Below are 13,458 nucleotides of genomic sequence, written 5' to 3' on the forward strand. Positions count from 1 at the left end.
ACCTTCAGAAGAATGGGTGAGTCAACCTCAAGTCCCGTCAGGATCGAACTCCAGACTGTGGGCAGAGTTAGCATGCAATGCTGCATTCTTACCCTGTGCCACCAGTGCTTATAATGGACTACAAGAAGAGTGTATTATTCAATTCTAAATGAAATAAAACAGGCTGCTCAGTGGAAGTGCTGATAATGTAGCTTGGAAGAATAAAGGCAATTGAAAAAGAGTGGCAAAAGATAAACACCCATATTTTTTTTTTTGCATTTATATCCCGCCCTTCTCTGAAGACTCTTGCGTAGGCTGCACTGGTTGCCAGTGGTCTTCTGGGTGCAATTCAAGGTGTTGGTAACCACCTTTAAAGCGCTCCATGGCACAGGACCGGGCTATTTACGGGACCGCCTGCTGCCACCGATAGCCTCCCATCGACCTGTGCGCTCCCACAGGGAGGGTCTCCTCAGGGTGCTGTCAGCCAAACAATGCCGGCTGGGGACCCCCAGGGGGAGAGCCTTCTCTGTGGGGGCACCTACCCTCTGGAATGAGCTTCCTCTGGGGTTACGATTACTCCCTGACCTCCGGACCTTCCGATGCAAGCTCAAGACTTTTTTATTTCATTGCGCAGGGTTGGCCTAATGTACTACTGTTTTAAGTGGGGTTTTATTATTGTTCTTTGAATAATTTTAATAGGTGCTAGCCAATTTGAATTAGATTTTTATATTGTCTTTTAATTTTATTTATAAATACTGTTTTATGTTGGCTATAAACCGCCCTGAGTCCTTCGGGAGAAGGGCGGTATAGAAATTTAATTAATTAATTAATTAATTAATTAATTAATTAATAATAATAATAATAATAATAATAATAATAATAATAATAATAATAATAATAATAATAATAATAATAGCCACTAGTTAGTGTTACTGGGTATGATCTTATACCGGTAAGACCTCAAAGAAATACTGACAAAATAATCCTGGCAAAATAATATCCATTAAAACACAAAGAAGCACCTGATTGACTGAACAGTAACATCAAAGTATAATTCACTTATATAATCAATGTAGCTTTATGAAATTCAATATTTAAATAGCATCATGTATAAAGTGTACTTCAGTAGTAGAATGCAAAGTGAGCTGTATAAAATGTTTCTTCTGTTTATATATTAACTTAGAACACCAGTAGTGAAATTTTCTCTTTGCAAATGGTAACGGTCCTACAGTAGATCGCCTATGGAAATGAAACTAAGATGTAGGATAAATTGAAATTAAATACATTGATGATATGCCCACTAAAAATAATTCATAGTGATTTATTTACAGTGGTATCTCGGTACTAATCATTAACTGGTTCCGGGAGGCATGATAGGTACCAAAAAAAGATGAGTATCGAACAAATTTTTCCTATAAGGAGTAATGTAGTGAGTCACAAGGCAGCTGACACCGACAAGTTCTAGTTTATGTATTGAGTACCAAACAAATGATGAGTACTGGGACAAATTTTTTTCATAAAAATGCATTGAGTACCAAATTTGATGAGTTTCAAAGCAGTTGAATATCAAGGTACCACTGTATATCCCAAACAGCAGATTTATTCTTAATTTAATTGGGGATGGGTGATTGGAAATGATTTACAGGAAATGTTTTCTAGAGATTGAATATATGAAAATAATGAGAAGTTATGGGCCTTGTTTTCCCTGCAGCTTGTACCCAACCTCATGTGTTTCCTGCAATAATTCTTATTTTTGTTAAAGTTACAAATAATGGCTTCAGGGGTTACATTAAATTCCCACACACTAGAAATACTCAGTTGATTTATTCTAACTATTGGCTGGTAGAAAAGAGAGTTGGAAATTGAAGTTGAGCAACCAAGAGAGGAGCTGGTTATTACCCAGCGTTGGAGCTGAAGGAGGAGGTTATAACAGACTGGGACTAATGATTATGGCAATAAGCGGGACCGAAGAAATGAAAAATGGAAGCAGTAGGGGGTGGAATTGGGGAGACTATAAGAAGAGGGAGGGAAGGAAGCAAAGAGTCTTTGGATATTTGTCTGTTATGGGATATTGAATTTATGTTCGTGTGAGTGAAGGCGCGTCCAGTGGGATAGATAGAAATAGAGAGGAATTAGTAATTGAGTTGAGAATTTGGAAGAGAAAGCCAGAACTGTATGGGAAGAGAAAAAGTTTACAGTTTGAGGCTGATTCCTCCCTTCTTCAGATATTCAAGATCTGAGGCAAGTTACTTATTTTGTGGCTGCAGCCATTTTTCTGTGAAATGTCGGTTTAATGGAGCAGTTTGTGTTCTAACTACTTTTTTGCATTTAAATTACAGTATGTGCCTGGCAGTCTTGCTTTTCTGAAAAATGTGTTTTTTACAACTGACCCCAACATAACTGATTCATGATATTTCTTTGCTCCCAAATTGGAGATTCTTGTCTTCATTGGTACAGAAGAGAAGATACAGCAGTATTACTGGGAAAAAGATCTCTAAAATTTGATAGGACATGACACAAGATCCTTCAATTTTGGAGAAAAGTACATGACTACTTTCCTTGGACTGTGAAATGTGATTTATTCTAACACAGAATTAGAGGGAGGCCACTAAATCCAGCTTCTGTTGGGTGCAAGAACCCAAATGCAAACATGCACAACAGATGGCTGTCTGGCCTTCATGTGAATACATCTAGAAGAGAAGCATGCACTGGATAATTGATTTCAGTGGGTAATTGATTTCACTGGGCAATTGGTTCCACAATATTATTGCTTTTACTATTAGGAAGTTTTTATTTTAACATCTAATTAGGATCCATTTATCTGTAATTTAATCTTTATTTTGCATCTTGGACTGTGACATAATGGAGAACAGGTCATGACTTTCTTCTGACTGACACCCTTTCAGGTATTTAAAGAGTGCTGTTCCACCCCCCTACACCCACAACTTTTCAAAGCTAAAAATTCCCTAATTGTTTAGTCTCTTCGTATGACATAGTTTTAGTTCCTGGTTATCCTTGTTGTACTTTGTGAATTTATTCATTTCTGTAAACTCTTTTTAAAGAACAGGTGCCTGAAAGTCGGGTTTTTGAGCAAAGTACGATAAAGTTTCCTACAGTTTAAAAACTATACTCATGTTGATGTAGACTAAAATTGCATTTGCCTTGCCTTTTTTGAAGTCACGTCACTCTTCTGACTCATCTTCCTTCCTTCCTTCCCAAATATTCTTCTAAGCCTCATATTCTTTATTTTTAAATCTGTGAATTTGATTTTTGTTATCTAAATTAAAGACTTTGCATGTCTTTGTTTAATTTAATGATTTTAACTTTCAGCCCATTTCTCTAAACTAATAAAATAATTTGGGATTATAATATTACCATCTAGTATATTGATACACCCATTGGATAAATATAAAACATTGGAGGAGCTGTTCCAGCTAATCAGTAAGCGAAAAAATTTCTTAGAGCTATTTTCCCCCCCTTCTTTTCAAAATGTAGATGCTTCCTACCTGGATCCACTTGGACCTCAAGCTGAGAGGCCAAAAACAGCACTAAGGAAAAAAATGGATGAAGATGAGTTTGCTGATGAAGACGTAGGCGATGATCTGCTTCCAGAATAACTTTTTAGACCAATTCAATTATTTTTTAAAAGTTTCAAAAGAAAAATAAATTCTTAATAGAGATTTATATTTATTTGAACACTATATATATATGAAATCTTTATTTTAAGTAAAGTTTTTATAGTAAGAATTTAAAATCTTATGCATTTGTTATCAATCATATCTTTTATCTCGTATCTTTTATGCTCACCCAAACTGCCTAAATGATGACCTATGGGACCTATGAACAGCCTAAGGCTGAAGCATTAAGCAACTTTATATCATAACCCATGTTATGGTAGGCCTTGATAAGCATAGAGTTTTGTTGGAGAGCAATTGCTCATCCTAAGATGTCTACTTGAAGTATTGCCACTGAAAGGAAAGCTTAAGGGGCAAGCCATCAGTGGTAGGACATCAGTCATGGAAGCCAAAAACAATGGTGATGGTAGGTGGATTTGTTAATCGTATCAGCCCTTCCCAGCTCTTCATGGCTGATTCAGGAGAACCATTCCAGAGCATTTGGGGGAATACTTTAGAAAATGAATTGAGAATATCTAACAATGCTAACTATGGAGATAAACTACAATTTGTAAGTGTAAGAAATTTTAATCATTCTTAATCATTATTTGATTGTATTTGACCACAATTGGTCCATGTTTTTCAAATTGCAAAATGTGAATTCCCTGTCTTGTACACAGCAAAATTTTATACAGTTTTGTGCACATGAGATTTATTTATGCCATATGATAATCTCAGAATATTTTTTTAACCAAGTGAAGTTGTTCCTTACTGTAACTCAAGCAATTTTCTATAAACCATCCTACACCTGCAAGGTTAACTCTGTTCCATATTTTTTTTTGCGTCTGAAAAAACTGCAGCACACCATCTGTCAAGAATGTGTGTCTAACAATGTTCTAATCTCAGAGTCAACTTCATTTTCTGCAGCGATTGTGGGAATTACTCCACAAACTGAAATAGGAAATTAGTACTAAGCACATGTAAGAAATGATAGATTTGAATAAAAAAATCAAAGGGAATGTTTCAGAGCTTCACTTTTTCTACTTAGCTAATAAATAATTAACTGACAGATTAGGAAGCCTACATATTTTTCCATGCTTACTAAAGCAGCCCTATAGTATGACATCACATCCAGCTTTAGGGAGTCATAATTTAGATATTTGCTGGGCTTGTAAGTTAGCAAAACCCTTTTGAATCTATAGAGGCGTTTTATTTTCTGCATCTTTGTCATTATTTGGAAAGTGTAGAAAAATAGAGCAATGCCCAAATATCGTCCTTTGCAGTTAATAATGATAAGTTTAGTTAATTACACATATTTCATTACATAAAGTTTCAAACAAGAAAAAAGCAGAACTGAGATAAATTAATCTTATGCTCTCTAAAACATCTTTCCATCACAAATAGATAATTTACTGAAGTTTTAAAGATGAATAAAGACTACTTTAGAGCAGCATTGTCTTTTTAAAATATGTTTTCAATTTGCACCATGTTACAATTTAATTCTTTAAATGAGAAACAGGGAGCAAAATGTCCAATGCTTAATTTATCAACACTGACCTTATTTTCCCTAGGCAAGTATGTCAGAGCAAGTTTGGGCAACCATTTTGTTTCTAGAGATAGGGTATAGGCATTGTGCATGCACAATCACACACAAAAGTAAGCCATACATTTAAAGTGTTCTGTAAGTAATTCTCTCCCAGTTATGGATCTTGTACCTCCTTGTAGTAATAAATGCAAATGAAAACATTGGGATTTGTATGGCTCCTGAATGGTACACTCTGTTGTAAGCCATTATAATATCACAGTCACCATCTATCTCAATGGACTGCGGATCCACCAATGCAGAAATTGGTATGTGGGGTCTGGAGAGAAACTGGAAGTAAAAAATATTTACAAAAAAACTCATATTTCCAACAACCATGTGAGCCAACAATTATTAAAAGTCTGTGCTGACCAATTGGCCCCCATCTTCACCCATATTTTCAATAAATCACTAGAGATGTGCTATGTTCCTTCTTGCTTCAAACGCTTTACCATCATCCCAGTGCCAAAGAAGCCCACCATCAAGGAACTGAATGACTACAGACCAGTTGCTCTAACATCTGTAGTCATGAAAACCTTTGAAAGGCTAGTGCTTTCCTACCTGAAAACCATCACGAATCCGCTTTTAGACCCCTTGCAATTTGCATACCGAGCAAATAGATCAACAGATGATGCTGTTAATATGGCTCTGCACTACATCCTACAACATCTTGAGTCTCCAAAGACCTATGCAAGGGTCCTCTTTGTAGACTTTAGTTCAGCATTCAATACCATCATTCCAGACATTCTTCTAACTAAGCTAAACCAGCTACAGGTACCGGAACAGACTTGTAAGTGGATCACAAGCTTCCTAACAAACAGGAAGCAGCAGGTGAAGCTAAGCAAGATCACATCAAATACCTGTACAATTAGCACAGGGCCCCCCAAGGCTGTGTGCTCTCCCCACTTCTCTTCTCTCTGTATACCAATGACTGCATCTCCAATGATCCATCTGTTAAGCTACTGAAGTTCGCAGATGACACAACAGTGATTGGTCTCATTCGAGACAATGACGAATCCGCATATAGACGAGAGGTCGAACGACTAGCCTTGTGGTGCAACCAAAACAATCTGGAACTGAACACACTCAAAACCGTAGAAATGGTGGTAGATTTTAGGAAAAACCCTTCCATACTTCCACCTCTCACAATACTTGACAACACAGTATCAACAGTAGAAACCTTCAAATTTCTGGGTTCTATCATATCGCAAGATCTCAAATGGACAGCTAACATCAAAACATCATTAAAAAGGACAACAAAGAATGTTCTTTCTGCGCCAACTCAGTAAGCTCAAACTGCCCAAGGAGCTGCTGATCCAATTCTACAGAGGAATTATTGAGTCTGTCATTTGCACCTCTATAACTGTCTGGTTCGGTTCTGCAACCCAACAAGAAAAACACAGACTTCAGAGGATAATTAGAACTGCAGAAAAAATAATTGCTACCAACTTGCCTTCCATTGAGGACCTGTATACTGCACGAATCAAGAAGAGGGCCGTGAAAATATTTGCAGATCCCTCGCATCCTGGACATAAACTGTTTCAACTCCTACCCTCAAAACGACGCTATAGAGCACTGCACACCAGAACAACTAGACACAAGAACAGTTTTTTCCCAAAGGCCATCACTCTGCTAAACAAATAATTCCCTCAACACTGTCAGACTATTTACTGAATCTGCAGTAATTAATTTAATTTAATTAATTTAATTAATCGTTTCATAGTTCCCATCACCAATCTCTTTCCACTTATGACTGTATGACTATAACTTGTTGCTGGCAATCCTTATGATTTATATTGATATATTATCATCAATTGTGTTGTAAATGTTGTACCTTGATGAACGTATCTTTTCTTTTATGTACACTGAGAGCATATGCACCAAGACAAATTCCTTGTGTGTCCAATCACACTTGGCCAATAAAATTCTATTCTATTCTATTCTATTCTATTTGCTTTGTGACAGGATTCCTCCCAGAAAGTTTTGCCAAAAGTGCTTAAATCATAGAAGTAGGTCTCAACTTATGACCAGAATTGAACCCAGAATTTATGAGACATTTGTGAAGTGAATTTTGGCCCCATTTTACCATCTTTCTTGCCACATTTTCTTAAGTGAATCACTGCAGTTGTTAAAGTAGCAACACAGGTTGTTAAGTGAATCTGGCTTCCCCATTGACTTTGCTCGTCAGGTCGCAAAAGATGAGAGAAACCATCCAGTGGTGGGTTTCAAATATTTCACTACCAGTTCTGTGGGTGTGGCTTGGTGGGCATGGTGTGGCTTGGTGGGTGTGGCAGGGGAAGGATACTGTAAAATCTCCATTACCACCCCACTCCAGGGGAAGGTTACTGCAAAATCCCCATTTCTTCCTGATCAGCTGGGACTTGGGAGGCAGAGAATAGATGGGGGCGGGGCCAATCAGAATTTTTACTACCGGTTCTCCAAATTACTCAAAATTTCTGCTACCAGTTCTCCAGAACTGGTTAGAACCTGTTGAAACCCACCTCTGAAACCACCTTAAACATGAGTCAGTTGCCAAGCGGCTAAATTTTGATCACTTGACAATGGGGATACTGCAATGCTTGCAAGTTTGAAAAATGGTCATAAATCACTTTTTTCGGTGCTGGGTTGTAACTTCAAGCAGTGACTAAACCAACTGTTGTAAGTTGAAGATCACCTGTACAACTGTATTTCTTTACATGTCAGGATCCAGTTTATAGGACTTAAAAAGTGTCTTTCTAAATAGCGCATCCAGATGAAGAACTTAGTTAAGTTCCACCAGCCATCTTGTCCTCTCCATCCCCTTTTTGGGGGGATGGGGTGGGGTTGTACCCACGTTGTTGAATCAACGGCTCTTAGTAATTCGAAATTTGGCTACAACATCAAATGATCGCTTGGAGATGATTTTTGTCCCGGGGCTCCAACGCAAGGCCGAGTCCCCTCCGACGCCCTCCGGATCTGTGTCCGAAAGGCCCCGGCCTTCCCCGCTTTCGGTCAGCCCAGCGAGAAACCGGCCCTTTCCCTCTGGCGCCTTGCAGGGTTCTGGCACCGGCAGCCGGGGGTCCTGATGAGAGGAGCCGGGCGCTTTTCCAAATTTTATTCAACTCCCCCCACACACACACACCTCCCCGCCTCCAGGGCCAGGAGGACCCCAAGCGCTCGCCAAGCCAGCCCTTCCCGCTGAGGCGTCCCTGGCTGCCATGCAGACGGCCAAGGTAAAGACGGAGCGGGAACGCGTGTCAAGGCGGGGAAAAAGAAGCGGGGCGACGCCTTTGGACCTGCCCGCGGTGCCATCTTCGACCTCAGGGTTCGGAGGCCGTTTTGCTCCAGTCTGGATCGCTTTGCAAAACGTGCGCTCTTGCGCTTCTTCGTCCCCGTTCGGCATCTGCGGGCAAGCGGGACGGCTTGAGCCCACAGCCAGCGAAGCGCCGCGCTTCCTTTCGTCGCTGCTGCTGCTGTTTCTTGCGAGCTCGCGTGGGAAATAAAAAGAGCGGCCGTCTGGCTAAGATGAAGGCGAGGAGGGCAAGGCGCTCTCGGGGCTTTGGGCTGCGGGCAAAAGGGCGAGCTGTCGGGACGAGCAAAGTTAGAGCGCGCCTTTGGAGAGACGGGCTGGCGGCGGTGAGTAAAAGTGGCGGAACTGCGACGTTGTTGGCCAGGCGGAGAATAGTAACACAATTGGAAGGGACCTTGGAGGTCATCTACTCCAACCCCCTGCTTACGCCAGGAGACCTGTACTAGGGATTCGAATTGCCGATCTTTCTGATCGACAAACTCAGTGTCTTAGCCGCTGAGCCACCTAGTCAGGCATAAACCCAGAAAAGCAGTCTGCTTGTACGAGCCCCGTAGATCCTCGCTGTGGCAAGAAAGCGGCGTTGACTTTTCGCTTGTAAGAGCCGCTGGTCGCTAGCGCTTAAGGTGAAACGCATTTATACGAATAACTTTGGGGCCCCGTTGTAGCTGATCTTACCAACCAATTCAATTTCGAGCAACAATGAGCAATTTCAGCCAGAAACTTAAAGGTAGAAAAGGAAAAAAAAACCACTTGAGTTAAACCGTTGCAATAGGACAGGAACCAAACTAAAGCATCCTATTTACATAGGATACTTGTAAGATGCTAAATAGCCTTAGGGGTTGATGTAAAATTCAGCATGTAAATTATTTTAATGGGCAGTAAGGCTCTGCAGGGTTGTGATTGTAACAAAATATTCTGGACAGTGAAAGCTTTACAGGTCCTGTGTTTGTGCTCCAGCACTTTTTCGAGCTACATTATATAATTAGAATAGAATAGAATAGAATTTTTTATTGGCCAAGTGTGATTGGACACACAAGGAATTTGTCTAGATGCATATGCTCTCAGTGTACATAAAAGAAAAGATATGTGTGTATGTGTATGTATGTATGTATGTATGTGTGTGTGTGTGTATATATGTATATATGTATGTGTATGTATGTATATATATATGTGTGTGTGTGTGTGTGTATATATATATATGTATATGTATATATACATACATACATACATACATACATACATACATACAGGTTTTGGTATGTTCTTTGTTAAGAACAAAGCCAAAAAAACTCCAGCCTGAAGATGATGAGTGAGATCTCATCGAAACGTTGCCTAAATACTTTCAATCTTACACTGGAAAAGACCCGAACATACCAAAACCTGCATAGATATACCCGTGAAAACCTATGAAAATATATATACATACCTACATATATATATATATATATATATATATATATATATATATATATATATATATATATATATATATATAGTTATGTCATATTTATACTATAATTATATAAGTTATATTATTCACTTGTTTGTTCAATTTCTATAGCTACCCATCTCAATTAATGATTCCGAACGGCTATTTCCAAAGTAATGTACAATCCTGATATATTGTAGAACCAACAAGTATGGGTATAAATCACACTAATTAGTTGTGGGAGTTTTTTAGGATTTGTCCCACATGGCTGCAGGGTCTGCTGGGAGGCTGACTTGACTAGTTCTAACAGTGTTAGTGTCAGTACAATGGGGATTTGTCTACCAGCCAACATCACAAATCTTGATCCTGATTAGGGCTGTGAGTATAGGAGAAGAAGTGGCAGAACCTGAAGATGGAGTCAAAAGAGAATTCTCTACTTCACCACAAGTGGACTGAGTCCAACCACTCTTGAATTCTAGCATCTAAATAGTCCTATCCTGTGTATAGGCATGAGTAATATTAAATCAGTTTAATTTGAACTTCATGTGTGGTCCTGCTCTTTTGCACCTGACAGGAAGTTCTTGAGTCAATTTCTAGCAATAATGGGCCAGAAACTAAAAACTAGAAAAGAACACTTGACTCAAACCATTGCAATAGGACAGGACTCCAAACTAAAGCATTAAGGTCATCCAGCCAGCTTCCATTAGTAAGGGAGGACTAGAATCTGGATCACCCCACTCTTAGTCCAGCACCTTAGCCACTACACCACACAGGGATGAAATCCAAAAATTTTCCCTACCAGTTGTGGGCGTAGCTTAATTGGTGGGCATGGCTTGGTGGTCAGATGACCAGGTGGGCATGGCCAATAACAATAAATAATTAAAAAATAAACAAAGTACACAAAACAATAAGAGGTACCAAAAACCAACTTTCACACTTTACACACACACAACACAACACAACACAACACAACAGACTCACACACAATGTAAAAGCAGCTGCACCTCACCCAAAATGGCCCCTGCAAGAAGCAGGAACCTCACACAGCCACAAAAAGGCCAAAAACCAACTTTCACACTTTACACATACACAACACAACTGACTGTATCTCACACACAAAATGCCATATATAGCTTTGTGAGATTTTGTGTGTTTGTGTAGTTAGAGTGAAACACTATAGAAACACACCAAATCTCAGAAAGCTGCACAAATATTTTATTATTTTATTTTATTTATATTTTTAGATAAAAGCAGCTAAATTTAAAACTTCCTTAACTTTAAAACTTCCTTAACTTTAAATTGCTATGTCTAAAAAAAAAAAACTCCTTAAAAAACCCCAATTAACTATTTTCTTAAAAGCTCCTCCCCTTACTTACCCAATTCAAGGGAAAAGTCAGTCAGTTGAGTTGATTGCAGCAGCCAAAGCAAGGCCGGAATAGTGAGGCAGACCGAAAAAAGCAGGAAGCTGCCAGGTAGGCAAGTGGGGACCGGGCGATTGGGTGGGCATGGGTGGCGGGGGAGGTATTTTTGCTACCGGTTCTCCGAACTACCCACCCCCAACGCTACCGGATTGCCCAATCCGGTCCTAACTGGGAGCATTTCACCCCTGACATCACATCTCTGGATATGGGTTCCAAAATTAAGTTGCTCTAGCAGAAGAATTGGAGAAGATCTCAGATGCTATGTTGACAAATTCAGGCTTAAGCAAACAACATGATCAGTCAAGAAAACCTCCCTGAAATTGCTTTTAGCCAACATTCTTTTTCTGCATGTCAAATTTTGTAGCGTTTTGTTGGGGGGGGGGGAATGAATCACTTTGTTTCTTCCCCAGCTAGAAATATCTTTTATATTGTTTCATCTCCTGCACTTTACAGGGATGGATACTGGTTTCTCTACTTTTGTGTGGCCTGGGTTTCCCCAGAGTAGAAGCTGTCAAAATAAGCAAGCGTCCCATGCGCTCTCGATCCTGTGCAGACCGACCTGAGGAGCTTTTGGAACAGCTGTATGGAAGACTCACAGCTGGCATGCTTAGTGCCTTCCATCACACCCTGCAATTGGAGCCCTTGGAAAATGACCAGAATATCAGCTGTCCAGTGGGAGGCAGGCTAGCTACTGACAAGAAATACCAGCTTCCCATCAATCTCAACAGTGTCTCCCCTTGGTCCTACAGGTAACCAGATCTTCTCCTCACCTTTCAAATTTTAAAATGGGTTTAAGTCAGTGGTGAAATCTGAACCAGTTTACTACCGGTTCGCTGGCTGTGCATGCGCAGTGCACACCACACACCAAATGTGAGGTGTGTGTGCGCGCAGTGCACACCAAAAGGAGGCATGGGGTAGGTAGAACAGCGTGCGGGGGTGTATGTGCTTCTTTTTTAAAAGCATTTTTTACAACCGATTCGGCCAAATAGGTTGTAAAAAAATGCTTTTAAAAGTAAAAAAAAAAGCTTCCGATGATCGCGTGGCTCAGCTGTGATCGTCAGAGCCTTTTTTTTACTTTTAAAAGCATTTTTTACAACTTATTCCTACCATTCGAAAGAAGTGGCAAGTGGGCAATTGGGTGGGCATGGGTGGGGGGGGCAGGGATTTTTGCTACCGATTCTCTAAACCATCCACCGCCATCACTACCGGATTGGCTGATATGGTCTGAACAGGGAGCATTTCACCCCTGTTTAAGCGGAAATGTTTCCAGCATGGTGCTTCAACTACTGTAGCCAGTCATCAATTTATAGTTTCTTTTTTTAAAAAATGGGTATGCAATCCATTTGCACATGAGGCATACGTCTTTCCAGTAGGCAGTGGCTTTTCTGCGTGTTTTTATTTGTAAGCTGTCTAGAGTTGGCAGGGAGTCAGGCACCTAGAAATGTAATGAATGAATGATAAAATAAAATAAATAACATAATAAAATAGAAAAGGGGGGATTGATTGTGTAGTTGTGCCCATCATCTCCAAATGTTTCCATGTGGATGTTTGCTTCAAACCAGGGAACTCAACTCACATTATTCCAAATTGTCCCGTTCTTAGCTTACACTTTATTTTCTTCTTGGCCTCATAACAACATGATAATGTAAAGAATATCTTAACATTCTGCTATACAACATTCCTCTCCATTCAAGTCAACCCAAGAAATAGAGCAGCAGGAGAGGTAGGGGGGAAATTCGGACAAAATGTCCAAAGTGAATCTTTCTTCTTTTCCTTTGGCACAGAATCTCCTACGATTCTACTAGGTATCCAAAATACATTCCTGAAGCCTACTGCCTTTGCAAGGGCTGTCTTACAGGTGATTACGGAGAAGAAAATCTCCATTTTCGAAGTACGCCAGTATTTATGCCGACAGTCATCTTGCACCGAACCACATCCTGCACGGGAGGCCGCTACGTTTACACTGAGGATTATGTCTCTATTCCGGTGGGCTGCACCTGTGTACCAGAACACGAAAAGGAGGCACAGCAAGTGAATTCCAGCATAGATAAAAGAGCAGTAAAATTGCTGGGGAATCAGAATAATGACAAGCCAGCATCCAAATGAGGAATGGAAAGGAGGCCAGAAACAAAGGATGTTTTGGT

At 39.9% G+C, this 13,458-nt stretch overlaps 2 protein-coding genes across 4 annotated transcripts in view; both read left to right on the forward strand.

The window, feature by feature from the left end:
* IFT88 (intraflagellar transport 88) overlaps nt 1-4,543 on the forward strand; it is a 46,651-nt gene extending 42,108 nt beyond the window's left edge. The window contains exon 28 of one of the 3 annotated variants that reach the window (XM_058185339.1): nt 3,475-4,543. In XM_058185339.1, the coding sequence (XP_058041322.1) occupies nt 3,475-3,596 (122 nt within the window). In that variant the 3' untranslated portion in view covers nt 3,597-4,543. The remainder of the gene's footprint in view (nt 1-3,474) is intronic. The other 2 variants (XM_058185340.1, XM_058185341.1) reach the window with 2 other exon arrangements.
* Nucleotides 4,544-7,541: 2,998 nt separating this feature from the next.
* On the forward strand, nt 7,542-13,422 carry IL17D (interleukin 17D). Its single transcript, XM_058185346.1, has 3 exons — nt 7,542-8,790; nt 11,768-12,063; nt 13,099-13,422. Exons 1-3 carry the CDS (start codon nt 8,680-8,682, stop codon nt 13,418-13,420), a joined length of 729 nt encoding a protein of 242 aa, XP_058041329.1. The 5' UTR covers nt 7,542-8,679; the 3' UTR covers nt 13,421-13,422.
* Nucleotides 13,423-13,458: the final 36 nt, after the last annotated feature.

This window comes from Ahaetulla prasina, chromosome 5, assembly GCF_028640845.1.
Source record: "Ahaetulla prasina isolate Xishuangbanna chromosome 5, ASM2864084v1, whole genome shotgun sequence".
Lineage (NCBI taxonomy): Eukaryota > Metazoa > Chordata > Lepidosauria > Squamata > Colubridae > Ahaetulla > Ahaetulla prasina.